The 19,610-nt window shown below is 45.9% G+C and overlaps 1 protein-coding gene across 1 annotated transcript; it reads left to right on the top strand.

Moving 5' to 3' along the window:
- Positions 1-484: 484 nt before the first annotated feature.
- On the top strand, positions 485-19,518 carry NRIP2 (nuclear receptor interacting protein 2). The gene is made up of 6 exons (XM_041414147.1): positions 485-2,029; positions 6,684-6,860; positions 11,292-11,374; positions 11,806-11,933; positions 13,823-13,875; positions 14,689-19,518. The coding sequence occupies exons 1-6, from the start codon at positions 1,799-1,801 to the stop codon at positions 14,779-14,781; spliced, it is 765 nt and encodes a 254-aa protein (XP_041270081.1). The 5' UTR covers positions 485-1,798; the 3' UTR covers positions 14,782-19,518.
- The last annotated feature ends 92 nt before the right edge of the window (positions 19,519-19,610 follow it).

Consider the following 19,610-nt stretch of genomic DNA (forward strand, 5'->3'; position numbering starts at 1 on the left):
GCAGAGGTGCATGATTCAGTACTTTCTTTACATGGATGGTTAAAGGGCCTGATGGCAAGACTCAGAGGATACTGAGGGGCCACAGAAGGTCAAAAGTGTGTTCAAATCAGGACTCACAGCAACCCACAGGAAGAAAACAACACTGTAGGAACACCGGTTCCCTAGAAATAGCCATTACTTAAATTCTCTTCTTAATTTAACTCACAGATAGATAAGGACAGCTCAAAACACCTCTGAGCTGTTGTTGGGACTCTGCCTGCATTATGGTATTGAAGTTTGCCCCTAGAGTATAAAGTAGTCAGAATGTATTTCCACTCCCACTCCTGAAAAATCTAGTGCTGTGATTTGGTGGAAACCATAATGCCTTGTATTGGATTTGCTTCTTAATATTTAATACTCACTTTTTTATACACAGAAATAATTGGTATCAGTAATCCTGGAATGTTACATACTACTAAGATAGAAAACAAACAAAAGAAGCAACAGAAAGTGTCCTTTTGCTGTAACTTTTGTAGTCAGTTGCTGTTACTCATTCTGTGATGCACATGAAAGCTGTTTCAGCCCTTGCTGGCTTTCCTGGAAATGTAATGCTGTCCTTAGCTTCACAGCTGAATAAAGTTTTGGTTCCTCCCCTGTACCTGATATCAGACCTGGTGTTTAGTGGGGCAGTGCATTAACCAGAGAAAAGGGATCAAAATGAGACAGGGTCAGTTCAAGTTAAAATTCATAGTTTCAAGCAGGACAATATAGAGACAGAAAGTTGAAAAAGGGAGCTCTACCATGTCCTGTCTCCCCTGAGAGAAGGGATGTCTGCTCTGGTCCAGACATCCCACACTGCAGCAGTGTCAGCACTCTTTTGGTATAAACAGGGAGCCAAGTCTGCTGGTATCAACAAGCCAGTGGTTTTAGGCTCCTGCAACATCAGAGGGGATTGCCTTTGATAGAGTGGGGTGAAAATGAGGGCAGAGTCGGGCACATTTGCCTTGGCTGGAAGCAGAAACCAGACCTTCAGCATTTCATTCAAGCTACACAGAAAAATCCTTCAGCGCAGCCTATTGCAAAGGCATGGCACTCTCTGCAGAAATGAGACTGGGCATGCCTGCCAGGAGCCTTGAGGAGGATACTCTCTCCCATTTACCAAGGCACTGCATCATCCAGGCTGACCCGAGCTGCTGCCAGTATTTACAAAGACACGGAGAAGCGTCAAAGCCCCCTGCCAGAGGCAGTGGAGCGCGCAGGCTGCCGCCGGCAGATGTAGCGTGTCCCCAGGAGCCGGGGACAGGCGGGCACACGGACACGGACACGGACACGGACACGGACACGGACACGCGCGGTGCGTGCGCGCAGCCCGCCGAGGTAAGTCCAGCCCCCAGCATCCAGCGGGGCCATCCTTCTGCTGCTGGATTTTTCCAGCCGGAGCATCCTGCCGGCTCTGCCGTGATTTATGGAAAGCGGTTTCTGACGCGGGGCTTTTTCTATTACGACACGGACCCACGGACTGGAGGAGGCAAAGCTGCAGTCAGGGCAGAAGTGAGGGAGGGGAAGAGGAGGGAGCAGAGGGACACGGAGGAGTGGAGAGGACAGAGGGAGAAACAGACACCGAGACACTTCAGAGATGGGTGAGTTATAACTAAGAGCAGGAGCAAAGGCACAGAAAGGAAGAGAAGGAGAGCCGTGAGGAAGGGAAAGGGAAAGGAGATCAGAGACTGAGTCAGCTTCCAGAGGGCAAACACCAGGAGACGAGTTCAGGGAACACCCCAGCACATCAAGAAGGACCTGTTCTGTCTGAATCTTCACCATGAGCACGAGGAAGAGCTGCCCCCTGCCACTGGGGCAAGGAGACCAGGAGGAGAAGCAGAGCGAGGGTACTCCCGACCTGGAGCGACAGGAGTGTGAGATGGAGCTGAGGAACAAAGCTATTCTGCAACAGAAGAGGCGCCTCAAACAGGCCACCCAGTTTGTGCACAAGGACTCTGCTGATCTGCTGCCCCTGGATGGCTTGACAAGGCTTGGCACCTCCAAGGATCTGGTGAGTCCAGTGGGATCCCGTTTGGGAGGGGGTTCCCCTAATAGCCTTCATTCCAGTTGGGAGCTGCTGGCAGGTTTTGTGAAAGCATCATAACTTCAGCAAAAATGAAACTTCCCTTCAGGATCATCTAGGAGTGTGTCAGAGAAAGGGGAAAGAATTAATCACTCATTTGCTTGCATCCATCTTCTTGTGCCTCCCCATAGGAACCAAACTCCTCAGGCAGGCATGGACAGGAAGGACTCTCCAGAATCCAAATTTCCATTCACCCAATACCTATGTATGTTCATGTGACATGTATATTTCCACGTGGGACGTCTCTGAAAGCCCCCATGTATTCCTGCATGATCCAGCTCAAAAGCAGAATGCTTCATGGACTCAGCAGGGAGGGAAATACAATTCATTAAATTGTGAGAGACTTGTGTTTGACCTTGTCACCTTTTTGCATTTTTCTCTCTTCCCCCACTCTCTGGATTTATGGAGGGGAAAGCAAGGGGCAGGACTGCAAACCAGGCAGGCAGGCAGATGCAGTACCTGGCACTCTGGATGACTCCTTTGGGGAGGAGGCACCGGAGCGAGGCCTGTGGGCATCTCCTTGTGGTGACGTGGATCAGGGAGCATCAGGGAGGGAGGTCTGTTCCAGCAGCCTTGGCAGCCTGTGGTCTGGAAGGGCTTCCCCGGGGCTGGAAGCAGATTCCCACAGGATCTAATACTGGCTCAACTGCACACATATTCTCCTTGCTCTGGCAGTTTTGCTGTCCCACTTCTCTCCACTGTAGAGTTAAACTGCTCAAGGATGTGGAGGTCTAAATCATTTTCCCAAAAGAAGGCTCACGTCTGGTTGTGATGGGGGCACAGTCACTTGTTCCATCTGTGGCAGTGGGTGTCATAAAAGATCTTGTCCCTCCCTGCAGTCTGTGCTTCCCTCTGTATCCTCAGACAATCACAGCAACACCACAGATGCTCTCATGCGTGTGCCTCCAGTCATTTCCCAGCTCCCGAGGCACACAGTGACACAAGGCCACACATGTGTGGGACCTGGCATAATGGGAGCTAATCCTCCTTGCTGAAACCTTGGCTGCAGCAGCTTGCAGACAAGGGGTCAGTGCAACGTTCCTGTGCTGGCACATCCTGCTGCTCCCCCAACCCTCCCCGCAGCTCCCTCAGCAGCTGCTGGGAGTCCCTGGCATGGCAGGTCAAGGGCGGCTCCTCCAAGGCCCCCCGAGCTGTCGCCTCACGGTCTGCAGCCACACTCACGGCTGTGAGCGGGGACCCGTGTGGACTGTCCCTCCTCACGGCTGTGAGCGGGGACCCGTGTGGACTGTCCCTCCTCACGGCTGTCAACAGGGACCCGTGTGGACTGTCCCTCCTCACGGCTGACAACAGGGACCCGTGTGGACTGTCCCTCCACCCCTGCGCGCAGTCGCGGCTGGAGGGTGAGAGCCGTGGCACATCAGTGCTGTCTTGGCGAGGAGCCGAGACTCTCCTCCCCGTGGGGAAGGAGCTCTGGCCATGCCGGAGCCCGGAGAGCCAGCGCGGGCCCTCGGGGCCTGCAGCGCCGCAGCTCCAACACCCCCCGGAGCACAGCCGGGCGTGGCGCTGGGCCCGTCCCTGGGCAGGGTATGGGGACGAGCCACTTCTGGGACTTCTGGTGTGTATTTGCTGACCCCAGCCACGAAGGCAGGCGGAAACACATCTGCCAGCTTTGCTTTGGGATTGACTGCTGTCACACCATGCCTCAAAGCGACAACTGGCACCCTGAAGCCCTAAGGGGTTCCTTGAGCAAGACAGTCCTTGTCTAAATCACTTGCCACAAGCAGCTCTCCTGCTGGAAATAACCATTCCAGGCAGGAGAACTCGGTGTATGCCAACAGCATTCGGTCACTGCAAGCTCATGTTTGGTCTATAAAGAATAGCTGAAACATTTTTACCATGGAGCTAGGGAGCAGTAAATAAAGCATGATGTGTTTTTCTCACATGGACATTTTGCTCTGGTGTTAGAGGGCACAAAATAAAGTGTGGCCACAGTGCCATACCTGGGGTTAATGTGATACCTGTGTTTCTGCTTTAACTTGGAGCAAAAGAAGAACCAGGTCTTAGATTTCCAAGCAGGATTTAGCAGTTCCTGCAACTCGGTGGGGCACTGTGATACTGCTGCAATGTTTTGGGCGCTGAAAATCAGAGTCCCAAATACATTTTGACTTATTTTTCTAGACATTTCTCCAGCACTATGAAAACCCCATCTCTTTCTCCTTAATTGTCTGGCTCCCTCCTGGAGGACAGGAATACAAAAAAGGAATGTACTGAAAATGAAGCAGCAGTAGGATGTGCTGGAGAGTTTGATTTGGAGAGAGAGAGTAAAACACCCCTGACTCCTATAGCATTTACACTGGGAGGAAAGTTTAATTAATTCCCCAAAACAGGTCTCCATTAACACTGCCAGAGACTCCAGCTGTAGCAGCTCCATGTCCTAAAACTAGAGCAAGGCCTCAACTAATTTAAAATAAAATACCTGCTTTCTTTTGCAGCCACAAGCTGTTACTTTTTGCCTCTCTTTTTCATGCATTCTGGGTGTGCACTCAGCTTATGCAGTTCATCCAGAAGTGCCTGCATTTTGATGGGCCCATCATATCTCAAATAATGAGTAATTATATAATTCCGTGGAGATCTCATGTTTCCACCTTTGCAACAAAAAGTGTGATCAGTTTTGGGTTTTTTTAAAATGGAAAAAAAAAAAGCAAAAAAGCTACATGAGCTAAAATATTCTGGAAGTACCAAGAAGGTCTGAAGATCTGGCTTCTCACCTCCCAAAAATCAAGATCCCCAGCTCATACAATGTCACTAATCATAGCAAGGCCTGGAGGTTTCACACTGGAGTACCTGAACCTTCTCTGTTGCACTGGGAATCTTCTTTGATCCCTCTAAGTGCCCTGAGAGGGCATGCTTTCCAGCTCCTGGCCACAACACTTGCAGCATCCTCCCTTACCATCCTCTAATTGTTTCTGACCAGTCCAAGAGCTACAATGCTCTCTCCACTTCTCCATCTCAGTGGTGAGAGAGAAGACAGGCAGGGCCCTGGGACTCTGCTCTTGAATCAGATGCCTCCAAAATCCCAAAGATCAGCTAATCCCCACCAGCACTTGGCCTCTTCCCTGCCTGAGTGACAAGAAGGGGACAGAGGTGGCAGCTGCAAAGAGCTTGCTCGTTCTGTGGGAAAGGTTGCAGGAAGGGGGAAAGGTCCTTTGCATGCCAGATTGTGAGAGGCAGGAGGGAGGATGGGAATTTGGAGACCTGCTGTTTGTTCCCTGCCCTTTTCCCATGGCCCAGATGTTAGCTGGCAGCCAAACTGGCACGGTGTTCAGAGTATTTAGGGAGCTAAGCACAAGGGCCAGCTGTGCTGTAGGCCGGCACAGCAGGCTGGGAAAAGACCAGGAACAGAGGGATATTTTTACCCCATTTTTTGAACTGCTGCAGTGTTTCTCATGCAGCATGTGAAGGATCTGACACTCACCCCTTGAGTGGCAGGGAAGCAGAGGCATGAGGGACTTGGCATCTTGCAAAGAGCAATGCTGAGTGTGGCCAAAGAGCCAGTGACAGCCATCCTGCACCGACCACTGGGCAAATCTGACAAATCAGGGTGCTTCAGATTGCAGCTGCACACTTCTCTGGCCTCAGGACTCTGAGGCTAATCTGAAACACAAGTAACCCTGTGGGGTTAATGCAGCCCCGCTCACTGGCAGGTCTGGTCTAGTTCAGGTGTTTGGCCTGCCCATTGACAAAATCGTGCATCAAACTGCTGCACCACCTGGGAGATGACTTAATTTTTTCTTTTTCTTTAGAAAGATAAAACAACATTTTAAACTGTAGCACAGTAACCCCTTTAGATTGTTTGCCTTTCTTCAAACAGGCTGTTGTTACTGGAAATGCCATGACCAGCCCAGAGCAGCTGCTGTCCTGCAGAAGGGCCATGGGGCTGAGTACGTGGAGAAAGGACAAAGCTACCTGCAACAGGCACCTGTTTCATTGGTGTTGCCCGTTGTTGATTCAGTAGCTGTGCAGGGACTGGATAGATCAATAGTGGGCAAAATCTAGAGCATCTGATGGTGAGGAGCAGAGACAGACTCCAAGGAATATTAGAAGCTGGTTTTAGTTTCCTCCTTGGGGAGCTTCCTGCTTCACTACAAATAATTTCTTGTACACCTAAAATATCTGCAGTCCTGCCTTCTTGCCCACATGTGCATGCTGTGTTCCTCATGCCCTCCCACATTGGAAGGTGTGAATGTGCCTGGTGGGATGTCAGCACACACTCAGCAGGCAGTGCACTGCATTATGCTGAACAGGAATGAGACTCTCCAGTGCACGTTTTGCTGAAGGAACAGATATGTGTGGGGAGAGCATGCATCAGGCATGTTCTTCTCCTCCAATAATTGCATCCCAGAGATCTGCCTGTCACAGACATCCCAACATTTTAACACCAAATTAGCAGCTACCAAAAAAAAATTATTGGGATTTAAAGAAAGTTTTTTTGATAAGCATGTCTTTCATCAGGACAATCAGTTGGGTCAAGCATTTCCAGCCTGCTTCCCAGAGCTATCAAATATCGTTGTTCTTAGCTCCATACTTAGCTGGGATTTCTCTTTCTTTGTGATGGAGACAGCAGCCTCATAGTGTGGTCCAGCGGCGCCTCTTGGAAGGCAACCTGAACAAGCTGCGGGGCGAGGCCAGGGGTCAGTCTGCACGGGTTCAATCTCCACTGGCAAAAGACCAGGATGAAAAGATGGAAAAGGGAGAGGACAGGAGAAAAGAGACTTCACCCCTGCTAATACAGTGCCAGGTAAGGCAACAACACAGTGCTGCTGATTTCACAGTGATGGCAAATGCTCAGAGTTCCAGATGCCCCCCTTCCAAGGGCCATGGTGAATTATAAATTGCAAAGCCAGCTGCAGACAAAAAGAAGAGATTTCATGCATGGCCTCTCCTAGAGTCTGGATGCAGTTTTTCCAAAAGCCAGAGGAAAGCCTTTCTGCTACATGCCTTCTTCTAGTTGCCCATATTTGAATATAAATTACCTTCATCACATCTCTTTCCTTTGAAGGCCAGCTTTCCCATGATATGAGGTATTTTATAACTGTATGTAGAAGGAATGTCTCCTTATCACTTGAAGACAGGTGCCTCTAGCTGATTTACATTTAACCAATTCCAGTCTAGTCTGATTCTCTCAGGTGTCAAAGGAGCTCCTCAGAAAGTGGCTAACTGTGCTCCAAATGAGCACAGCTGTATCTCTTGATGGAAGCAGTATTTTTAGCTTCCTTTTCTTCTTATATCTTCCTATATACAGCAGAGCACACTACTCCCTGGTCCCTGCAGTTAGAGAAAGCACATCCAAAAGCTGTGGCCCACAGACGAGAGCTGGATAGTTAGAGCTGCCCAGTAACATGCAGATATGAGACTCACCAAGACACAGACCTGTTGTACAAAACCCATTTTAAAGCTGGTTTTAGTTCAGTTACCCGTCCTAAAGAATGTCTCCCATATCCAAGTGTAAAGGCTACACTTCCAAGAAAAACATGTATGCCTTTGAAAATTCATTTAGCACAATAAATTATAATAGGAACACAGCCTGGTAGCAAGTTTCTGAAAGGCTTAGATCAGGTATCTCAGTACCAAGCAAAGCCACTTTTTGGTTTGTTTTGCAGCCTTTACTGCTGCAGTTAGGCATTGCTTACCTGCATTTTAGACTTTAATATGGCTGGGTTAACATAACCGCACCTGGGGACAGACTAGTAGGATGAATGGCTCTCAGGGTAATTTCTCTAATTACTTGGAGCTTGTTTTTGAGCAAGTAAAGGTGTTTATTTTTCTTTAATAACCACTCCTTATTGTTCTGCAGGAGGAAATTTAGTGATAAAGGGTGGGGTTTTGCCAGGCATGCACACTGAACAAGGACAGGCATGTACAGGTGTTGTATCCCAGGGGCAGTAGCTAAGTCAGCGTTACAGTCCACCAGGCATTCCCTTTTGTGTTTCTGATGCACTGAACCCCAGCTGTCACCCACGTTTTATTTTCCCTCACAGAGGAAGGTTAATGAGCATCACAAGCAAGGAAATAGACCTAACACTGCATGTAACTCTCCCTGAATTCTGCACAGGCGTTTCTCTCTTTTTCTGCCCTTCTTAGGAGCCAGTCACTGTTTGTCACACTTGATCTTACAATGAAGGAAGGGAAGCTCTCCTCCCCTTCTTTTTGTCTTGATGCTTTTGATGTTCACATTTAGGAACTTCAAAAAGCCTCTGCTGTCAGTAACAGAGCTGTGGCAGGAAATAGGATTCAGGCTGCCAGTTCATTTGAACCAGAGAGGTGAGCTGGTACCTTTGGAGATCTGCTTGATTATAGTGCAATTTTTTTAGAAATGGAGCACAGCCCCAGAGAAGTCTTTTTTTTTTTTTTCTCCTGACTCCTAAGAAAAGATAAATCTACCATTTACACACAGGCAAGTATGCTGAAAATCTCAAAGTGGTAACAAATGCATCACCTGACTTGTAACTGAATTTGACTAGGGAATAAACCCAAATATATGTAGACTTTGGTGGTACATGGAGATTCAGACAGTAAGTGGTTTCACTCTAACAGGTTTTAGTTGCCCTATGTCTAAGGCCTTTTAAGTCCCAGAGATCACAGACAGACCCAGTCTATAATAGTTGTACTGCAGTCACCCTCCTATTTGCTTAGGTGGGTTGCCCAGGTGGTACTTTAGCCGAATTGCCCCTTTTTATAAAAGTTTTTGAAGAGCACTTTAGAAAGCTAGTCATGACTGGCCCATATCTGCAACATAAAATCAAGCTGTTATTTCTTGTGGTGGGGCTTGTCGCTTGTTGACTTGGAAATCAATGCTGAAAAATTTCACTGCTGTAGATGGCCAGTTTTCCTCTATGCCAAAGCAACCTGGGATGGATGAGCCTTTTGTTTGCTAAAGCAGCTTGACTTTGGAACTGACATAATTTCAGAAAACATAGCTCTTTATAATGATTCTTAGTGATTCCCCTTCCCTTCTTTCTTGGAAATTCCTGTAACATTTAGATAAAAAATAAACATGACTGGTAGTAACAGACTTAAAATTCTGGAGTAGAGATGAGAGTGGGTAAAGTGATGAAAAGTCCTCCTAGTCCAAGAAGCCTTGCAGTGCTTATGAGCTGCCTACATGGTATTTTTGGTATGTTGGACCAAGGACTTTCCTCAGGCTCCTGGTGAGTTCTCTAGGGAGATGGTTAGTGGTGAAGAGCTGTTTAAACTCAGTGAGATTAAATGTTGTTTTCTACAGAATAATCACTGTCCTATTATATACTATCAAGCCTCTAACTTGCAGATTTCCCAGCCTGCTCTGAAACAAAATTCAGTAATCTGCCCAGTGATACAGCTTAGGCTTATTATAACAGCAGCAGCTCATGCATCTCAATCTGCTGCTCCCAAGTGATTCCTTAGCAATTGCTATCTATGCTCCAGGTCTTGTTTCTGAGTAGAGAGGATCTGGAGGCAATGTTTGGCATGCACCTTCACTCTGTGCTTTCTCTTGCCTCTCTGCTTAGACTGGCCACAGCCATTTCAGGCAGGGCTGATGTGTTGGGGAGGACAAGGAGCACAGACATTGCAGAGCTCTAAAATCAGAAGGGAGACATTTTGCCATAGAATGGTTTGGGCTGAAAGGGACCCTGTTAGTATTGTCTGTTTGCAGCATTCCAGTATTTCTCACAGGAGTTGTTTTCTTCTTTCTCTTTATAAATACTCACAGACAGCATATTTTTGAAAATGAAATCTTGGAAATAGTGGATGTAGCTCTCTGTGATGATTAGTAATCATACACAGGCTTAGATAAGAAATCAGGAAATTAAGACATTTTCCTTGACCCTGCTGGGTGCTGCACTGAGTCCCTCATGCTGGTCTGCTTAAGATGTTCAAGCATTTAAACTTGTCTGGACTGAGCATAAGAGTAGAGAAGAAGTGGCAGGTCTGTTGCTGCTTCTGAGTGGTTCATGTCACAGAGTGCCATAGTGGATGCTAGAGAAGGAATCACAGGAAAAACACAAATAATAGTAGGAATACAATAAGCCTTCCAAAAGGAAAATTTTGTGGGTGAGGTTTTTTGGGTGGGTTATTTTTTTGGGCAGTGGTGTAGGACAGAGCCTTGAAGAAGTAGGCCATCAAGAATAGGTATTATTTGGCACTATAGGTAAAGATGTATTTTGTAGATAACAGTTACTCCATCTTTTCCAGTTCCTTTACTAAGTCCTGTTCCTCCTTTTTTTTTTTTTTCTTCAACCTAATTCTTATTTATGTTCTTGATGACCCTATGTTTTGAGACCCCTAAAATAAATGTGACCTGCTGCTACTTCATCACCTCAGGCCTGCCATTAAGGATCTCTCTGCAGAAGGGACAGAAAACAGATGGCAACCTTATCTTCTTTTCCCTTTTATGTGCAAAGGGGTAAAGAAATGAAATTAGCAAAGCACTGGGAACTATTCCAGTAAAATAATGCACAGATTATATGGGTGCAGGACACAGTCTCCCCCTTTGCTAAATGACTCCAGCTGTGACTATTGTAATATCATGTCTTATATCCATAAAGAGCTATACAGGAATATGATGTAAGCCCTACACAAAATAGTCATCTCTTGATTAGGTTGTGTCTTGGATTCAGGAGTCACATGGATTTGCCATTTATCTTGAGAACTGCCTTAAATTCAAGCTCATTTCAGTTGTGTTTGTCCTGGGTGCTCCTGCTTCTCCTTCAGACTTCTCCCTCTGGCAGCTTTTCTACTGAGGTCTAACATTTAGTCCTGGGACATTGTTCCCTGCAATATCAGAAAAAAAGGAGAGATGAAACCCAGAAAAACTAGCACATGTTTGTATTCCTTCAGAAACTTTTGCATATTACTTACTGCTCTGCTAAAAAAGTCCATGTTGGTTTCATGAACAAATTCTCGAACTGTGCATCTCTTGACTGGAATACTGTTAAGTTAAAGTCACTAAGATAAGTGTCTGGGCAATCAAATACAAATGAAGGAAGACAAATTCAAAAATAAGTGTTTGAGAGTGATTTGCAGAGCACTGGGGAAACCACCATTGTCTTGGATGAAACTCTTGCCTTCTGACTACTGCCTAAAACACCACAACTTGGCTATATTGCTCAGAAAATCCAGATCATACTGTTGGAGGAGTGAATATGCCAATTTTGAGCCTACAGTAATTATCTGTTGTTGTTTTTTCTAGTGCCAAGGTCAGGTATTGAAAGCAACTGTTAACACTGGGTGTCTACCAAACCTCATCTCCAAGAGGTGTTTAAACCAGCTGGGGTAAGTCTTTGCACAGTATAAAAGGAGGGAAGGCTAAAGAAAAACCATGGCAAGAACCCAGGCACTCTGGAGTCCCAGCCCTAGGGATAATGGCTGGCAGTTCTGCATGTGCATATGGCTGTTGAGGAGAAGATGCAGAGGGTGGGCTACAGGGAAAACTATTAAGCACTGGCAAATGTGTGTGCAGACCCCAGACTCTGAGGCAGAGCTGTGCAATTCTGTCTGCATGTACTGCAAGGCAAAGCTGCCCAGCTGGTGGCTGGTGCTGAGGTTTTGCTTGTTGAATCTGCCTCCAGGCATATGGTATGAAAGAGATTCCCCCTCTTGTGGGCCTATTCACAGTGAGACCCAGAAGAACTGCCATCAATGAGAAGTCCTGGTTTTCCTCTTCTTCCTCCGTTTGAGGTAATAACACCTCTTGTGTCCCACAGGCTGGAAGAAGTGTCTGCCATGGACTGTGAAGACCTCTCTCTTCCCATCCCCAGCGTTGTTGGTCGAGTAGAACATTTGGAATTGCAATTTGGCCAGGAGACAGTGCTGTGTTCAGCACTGGTTGTAGGTGAGAGTGCCAGCCCCTCCTCTCCCTTATTTCTCCTGTGTCCTTCTTGCCATGCCAGGGGCATTTAAAGGACCTTTGGAAAAAGCATAATATGGTGGAAGGTTGGTGATGTGGCCACCTCCACTGCAGGCCAACATCACCATACACCATGAATACCCTCAATGTAACCAAAGGCAAAGGGCACAGGAAGAGTACAGAGAAGACAGAAGACATTGAAAGTGGGGAGAAATTAGGTGCTTTTTCAGTCATAACTAAGGATGTGAAAAATTCTCATTTTGATTCTAAAATGGACCTTTCATAAAATTCTGCAGATGGCTTGATTAATCCTCTGGTGCCTTATGTTCTGCTATGGAATGGGCACTTGTATCTCTGGCTGGTTGGAAGTCTGCTGAGAAAGTAATAGAGTTATTTCCTAGAGTGCTTCTCTGTGTGCTCCTCTGCCTCTGCTGCAGGGAGCACCCTGAAAGAACCTACAAGCCCCAGAGTGCTGAGTCTCCTTTGGTGTCCTGAAGCAGGACCTTGTGAAGGAAGGAGCCATAGGAGACAAGGTCAGGCCAGAGGGCACTGAGGCAGGCCCAGAAAACAGCAGAAAGGCTGCATGTTCTGCATTACATCAAGCTGTGCATATGCTTAAAACAACATGATTGTCTCTTTTCCCCACCCTGTTCTTTCTCCCTGTTAGTCTTCCAGCCCTACCTTCTTGCTTTAATCTGTTCCCCCATCTTCGATGAGTCCTGCTCATCTTCCAAGGCCTCCCTTGCTCCCTCTTTTCATGTATATTCTTTCCACATTCCTGAGTTCTCTAGAAAGAGCTTCCTCCTTTTACACACTCCAGCTTGCTCTTTTTTTCCTGGTTTCCACTCTGCTTGTTCTCGCCCTTCATGGGAAATCTGTATTAGTACCAGCACAGGTGAATTTACCCCATAGCTACTACTGACTACCTGTTTTGTTGGAACATGGAAATGGCTGCCTGGAAGGAGCAGAGTTGCTACACCTGTGTCTTACATCTTCCTATGCACGCAGTGCTCTCACTTATGTGGTTATAAATAAACTATAAATTACATCCACTGGTTACAGAGCAAGCAGGCCTCCAGGAGACATGTGAAGTGTTAATGAAATTACAAGTGGCTGCTGATTACTGCAGACTCCAGGACCTGGGATTTCCCCTTAGCTACCCCACTTTAACCCCTAGCATCTTCTGTTTGCTGACACTGAAGACTTGCAGCAGTTACGAGTAGGACAGACAAGTTACATGGGAAAAAACCCCCAAACCCTAATAAAATTATTTAATAAGATCAGTTAGATTTTTATTTAATAAGATCAGTTAGGTGCAGGCTTTGGTCAGAAAACTGAACCAATAGCCTGCTTGCATGTGACCCTTATCCCCTCTCCCCTCCATTTTCCCATGCTATTTCTCCCTGATTCACCTTGCTGATTGCCTTCTGCCTTTTGCCCTTCCCTCACACAGCCCATAGTAAGTTTCATGGGATCTCACAAGCCCCTTCTGATATCTCATTAAGTTTCAAACAATCACACAAACCCTCTCAAATTTATCTCACAGTAGTCATGATAATCATGGATTCCTTCTCTTATCAGCTGCAAAGTTCATTTTGACCATCTTCAGGACTGTGCCCAAACAGCTCCTTTAAAGGCTCATCAGTGGCAGAAGAGAGAGATTTATTATTGTCACTGCTACCATCTGCTTGTTAATGTTGGTGTGTTTAACTCATCCTTTTCCTTGCTATTTTTTATCTGCTTTATATTGATTCATAAAAATTTATGAATCAGATGTTCTTGTATTTCATATCCTTTTACAGGAGAGATACACTTTCTTTAATGAGGCAGTATTGCATAATCTAAAGCCTGATCAGTCTCTTCTCTCTTCTCAGATGATGAAATGCTGGAGTTTTGCATTGGCCTCCAGACACTGTTGTCTCTTAAGGTAAGGAACAATTCCTTGCTTATTGCAGGGCTCCTCTCAAGAAGCTTTCCCAGATCTGGTTGTTGTAAGCATCAGAATTACTTAATGTTCAGGCCTCTCAGGGCAATGCTTGTCACTCAGCTGCCTGACTGGGTGCAGTATGCTCTGAGTCACTGATTCCTTTCCAGTCCTTCTTAAAGGTTTTAAGAAAGAAAACACTCAGTAGGATACTATCACATCTCCCATTCTCTGTATTTCTCACCATACAACATGCAAGCAGCAAGAGGAAACTGAAGAGGAGACAAGAAAAGGCACGAGTTAGACCCGTGTTGCCCTTTGAAAGCAGATGAGAACAAGCTGTGCCCTTGCTTTAAGCCAAATACAGCTGTATGATACATTCAGTGTCCAACACTCGCTGGCCATGAGTGGAAAGAGTCCTTTTTTCAGCTTGGCTCAGGGTCAGTGCTCTGCTGTGCCTGGCTCCTGGGTGGCTCAGGATATGGCTGCAGCAAGCTGGCTCTGGCCTGTCACACATTTGTGGCCACATGCCAGGCTCATAAAACAGGAAAAACAATGGGTTGAATGGCTGAGTGATGTGAGCACATCAATTCAGAGAGGGTCATAAGAAGAAGGGAGAGAAATGGCTCTGTGAAGGGTTTGGAGATGAACCCCACTACAGGGAACTGGAGCAAGGAGGCAGCATGTGGGACAGGGAAGGAAAACTGTAAGGTCTCTGCAAACGCAGAGAGGCGTTACAGGTTCTCCCCAGTCATAGACATCATGAGATTTGCTGTCTGAAATGTCCAGTAAATAACTGTCTCTCTCCTTCTTTAGTGTTGCATCGACTTGGAGGAAGGAGTCCTGAGATTTAAAGCACTCAGTGAGGAGCTGCCTTTTCTACATGCCTCTGAAGAGCCTGGTCAGTGACTGGCTGCATTCCCCATGTCTGGAGACTTGCTGCCATGAGAGAGATGAGGGTGATGCTCCCATGCCCCTAACCTTGCTGAGTTCTAGGCTGAGGCATTCAATGGGGAGTGAGAAAAAGGCAAGTAGGTGCTGGAAGCTGTCACTGGGAGTGCCTCAACTTGAGATATCCTTCCTTTCAGTGGACCCTCTTGCTTGTCCTGATGTGCCAAGTGGGCATTTTGTTCTTGTTCTGCTATTTGGCCCTAGTCACTCCAATTTCTGGTTCTGTAATAAATTTATGCTACCCCTTTAATGACTTTACAACACACTGTTCACAAGAGAGTCTCTGTGAACAGTCTCCAGTTGTTCTATTGACAGGAGAACAGCCTTTTCTTCAAAGACCTCCAAAGATTACCACAAATATTTCCCTTCTTGTTGCCTCAATACCAGCGTACACCAGTCCTGTTTCTTTGTCAGAAGGGCTCTGTTCCCTTTGTCTGTACTCTGGGAAGCTGGATTTTGCTGCTTTTTGCTGGCTCAGAGCAGAACAGAAGTATTTTCTTGGGAAAACTGTGGCAAAAACAGTTTTAGAGTTCTCTGTTCTAAGAAACCTTTGCAGAAATGTTGAGTGCAGATGCCTAAAGCACTGACAGGGGCTTGGGCTTTGCCATTGCATCTCTGGGCACTAAGCTATATTATATGAATGGCAATGCTTACCATCTCTTGGTGTATACCCTGTAACCAGACTTGCACACACTGTTCTTCTGGCCAGGCCACTCCTCTCTGCACTCCAGCTGCTAGAGCTGCATCCCTGTTCCCTCTGCTGCCTCATCAGAGATCCTGCCACTCAGTTTAAATGCTGCGATGAATTACAGCACCGAGTCTTCTGCTCTGTCAGCTCCTTTCCTCCAACTTGAAATCCAGTGATTAAACACAGACACATCATCAGCCTTGAGTCCTGGCATCACACAGCCCATCAACTTGGCTTCTCTTGCACCAAATGAGAATTTGTAGTATCAGCTCAGGTTAGAAAGCTGTGAACTCATCTGGAATGTTAAAGGTGATTATTAAGTCACTTAACAATTGGGTTTATTTAATTTCCTTAATTTCTTTTTAATTTCCATACTAAAGCATAGGTATATTAAACATGCATAATCTATTCTTAACTAGCTCTATGAAAAATGCACTAGATCAGGGCTTGCTCCATCCCTCATGGCTACTGATTCACTATCCAAACTGCAAAATATACCTTTATCCACCTTTAAAAGGCTGTGACAACCTCATTTTGCCTATTTTCCTGGATTAAACACTGCTGACTCTCTTCCTTTTCTATCCAACTGGTCATTGTCTCTGTTGTGCTCCTCAAAAAACATGTGTATGCGTTTTTGTTTTGGTTTTTTTTGTTGTTAGTTCTTTTCTCTACAGCTGCATGCTGTAGTTTAACACATGCTAAGGACATCAGAGTAAAGCCTGGCTGATATGATCTGGGATTCACTTACCAGTGATAGTTGGCATTGCTGGCATGTGCTGCTCCCACAAGGAGCAGCAGACTTTTACTGTTACTCATCATATCTTGCAGCTTCTGATACATTCCTTGACTTCTCTGCCACTCTTCTACTTGTGCATCTATTTCTGGCTGCATGAACTGCTTTCCATGAATCTCTCGAGTGACACCAATGGTTCTCTCATTTAGTCAGGAAAACATGCTTGCTCCATGAGCCTGTCTTCCAAAGCAGCAGTAATTCCTCCTGGATTTGTATCACTTGCATGCCTGACTGGCTTCTCAGATCTGTATCAAAGGGTCTAGATAGTTCACATTTGTACTAAACCATCTTGTATTCTAGCTGCAGTCTACTAGGTGCCTGGGCCAATTCTGCTGACAAAATCTTGCTTGTGATAGACAAAACACCTGTTGCTATATGCATTGACTCACCCGGTTTCCAACTCCTACTGCCCTCTAAAAACAGCATGTAGAACAAGGGCAAATAATCTATACATACAGATACTGTGTCCATTACAAATCTTATTAGTTTCTATGATCCATTAAAAAAACCCCTCTAAATCACAACCCCAAAGCTGACTTTAGCCCTTACCCAAACAATAAACCCTAACAATGACCCGAAATCCTAATCCTAAATTTAACCCCTAAAACAAACTGTAACACTTAATGCTAATTTTAACACTTAAATAAAATCTCCACCTCCTAACTATAAAACATAACATCAAAAATAATGCCCCTAAATTTAACACTCTAATGCCAACATTTACCATGTGACTTTAAACCCAAGACAGAATCATAAAGACATTAACTATAAACACTGATCCCAAAACCTAACCATTATCCCCAACCCTAAACTCCAACCATGAAGATAACCGCAGCCCCTAAACCTAAACTCCAAGGCCTAAACCTAACCCCTAACTCTAAACCCCAAACCATATAACAAAACCTAACCCCAACTCCAAACACATCCCTAACCCTACACCTAACCACAACCACCTAACCCTATCTGATGGCTTTTGTCATTCCCACAAGGGGCTTGCTTCCCTCCAGAGCACCCTGGGGCTTTTACTGAGTTTTGCTTTGCCCTGCAAGGGGCTCTGTTCCCTTTCAGAGTGTCCCAGGGCTTTTGCCAGGCTTTTGCCAGGCCCATATAGGGCCCTGCTTCCTGTGGATCACCACAGGGCTTTTCTTGGGCTTTGCTGGTGCCCAGGCAGGTCTCTGCTGCCTTCCAGAGTGTCTGACAGCTTTTGCTGGGCTTTGCTGGTGCCCAGGCAGGTCTCTGCTGCCTTCCAGAGTGTCTGACAGCTTTTGCTGGGCTTTGCTGGTGCCCACAAGTGCACGGGAAGGGGAGAGTCACCAACAGCTCCAAGTCCTGGGCACTTCCTCATGAGAGCAGCACCCGGTGTCAGTTTTGCAGTTGGGCCCTGGCTAGGGCAAGGGTGCAGGAGCCTTCAGACCAAAGCCAACAGGAATCTTTCCAATGATTTAAAAGGAGTGTTGGATGGGATCCTACAGAAAACTGCCATGACTTTCAGTTGACAGTTCTGTCTTGACCACTGCCTGTCACTTGCAGCCCTGCAGATACTGCACACTAGCTGCTGCTGGAATTCACTAGGTGCTGTTCCTACATGTCGGTCTTGGAATAACTGCTTTTGGTCATATTCAGAACATCCTCCAGCCTTTCTGAAGCCTTTCTATTGATCACATGCTTCATATCCTGAACCACTAACAGTTCAGGCTCATCTGTGAATTAATGTGCTAGAGCAGGTGCAAATCTCCAGCCCTCTTGTCTCTGCTTAGTGACTCCTTCTTTGCACCCTCCTTACCTTCTGTTCACACTGGTAAATGACAAATGTCTTTCAAAAAGGAATTATTTCTATTTTGGAGAATCCTTTTAACACTTGCCTTGTACCCTGGCTACTAAAACACTCCCATATTGTGCCACAATCTTGTGAGCCTTTTGTCTTTGTTGTAAATGACTGCATGTGTCAATTCTCAGATACAGAGAAGATGTTTCCAAAAAAGCACTAAATTAGTGTGAGTTCTTTTCTCAGCTCTGAAATCAGCTCCAGGGCAGAAGACATGCTCTTCACCTTCCTCCTGTCCATGTCAGCTGAACATACAGACCCAATCAGTAAAAGTCTCTTTTGTCCAGACATTGAGGAATCTGTTGCCAACGGTTATCTTGGAACCTACCCATCAAGCTTTGCTGCAGGCAGAACTTCCAGAAAAAAAACCATTTATGTGACTAAATGAGAGCTGCAGGTCATGATGCCATGGCAGACACCTCACTTCAACCCGTTCACTAAATCACAGTTGAATCCTACAGGGCCAGTACCTGCCTTCCTCATCAACACAGCTCCCGGTGGGTTTTCAACTCCCCAAGTTACTTGGCATAAAATGACACACTGTTACTGCATTTCACATGTGCATTCTGAATTCTAGCCCACAAACATTTTTCTTTCTCCAAAGCATTTTTGTGTCGTTACATCTGAAGCATAACCTTCATTGTGAAAGAAGGAAGTCTTGGCTTTAAAATGTGATTGTAAAATAGGACTTACAACATCTCAAAGAAGCCAACTCAACTCCCATCTACAAACATGGTAATTTTTAAGTCTTCCAACACTGGGAAGCACAGTAAGTAATTTTTGAATGGGCTGGCAAGGCTGAAGACTGTCTTAATTGTAGTTTCTCTTGGAAAAACCTATTATACAGATATACTTCCCTACTCCCAATTCCAGTCTTCTCTATTGCTTTTGGGAGATCAAGGGAACAAAGGAATAATCTAAAGGTCTTTTTCACTGAAGATCAAAAAATGCTAACACTTTCATACAGAAAGCAGAAGTTCAGTACAAACTGCCAGCTCAGAGCAGGACACAGGCACATCCTGCATGTGTCCAGTACTGGCTTCCTTGTGATGAGGCCTGTCCCTTCAATATAAAAAATGGAATGTTATTATTTTAGGGATAATCTCTTTGAACCACCTTGGTGGTCAGTTCCTATCAGGGCTGCTTTCTAATAGAGGGCACAGCAGCTGTGGAAAAGCCTGCAGGGAAACACCTGCCATGGCAAATCTCTGGAACAGTGTGCAATACACCCAGGAGTGAGGAGAAGGACTTCTGTCCTTCCTGAGAACATGCACTCTGCCAAAGCCATAACCAGGACCACTTCCAGGAGCTTGGGGGTCATTTGGTTTTACACAGAACGGGAGCTGCAGCCATCCATATTCCCAAAGGCTTGCTCCTTCTTTTACTACCAGCAGGTGAGCAATGGCATTGAAGATCATTTAGCCACATACCTATGTTTGCATTCAATGCTCCTTTCAAGAGACTCCAGTGGCACATGCCAG

The sequence above is a fragment of the Onychostruthus taczanowskii genome, unplaced genomic scaffold, assembly GCF_017590055.1.
Source record: "Onychostruthus taczanowskii isolate IOZ18803 unplaced genomic scaffold, ASM1759005v1 scaffold44, whole genome shotgun sequence".
In the NCBI taxonomy this organism is placed as follows: Eukaryota; Metazoa; Chordata; class Aves; order Passeriformes; family Passeridae; genus Onychostruthus; species Onychostruthus taczanowskii.

Excerpts from the sequence above, each read along its gene's own strand:
- NRIP2 (XM_041414147.1), top strand. The coding sequence starts at position 1,799 with ATGAGCACGAGGAAGAGCTGCCCCCTGCCACTGGGGCAAGGAGACCAG. Across the intron at positions 11,375-11,805 it reads AGGTGTTTAAACCAGCTGGG|GCTGGAAGAAGTGTCTGCCA; the intron begins GTAAGTCTTTGC and ends TGTGTCCCACAG. Across the intron at positions 13,876-14,688 it reads AGACACTGTTGTCTCTTAAG|TGTTGCATCGACTTGGAGGA; the intron begins GTAAGGAACAAT and ends CTCCTTCTTTAG.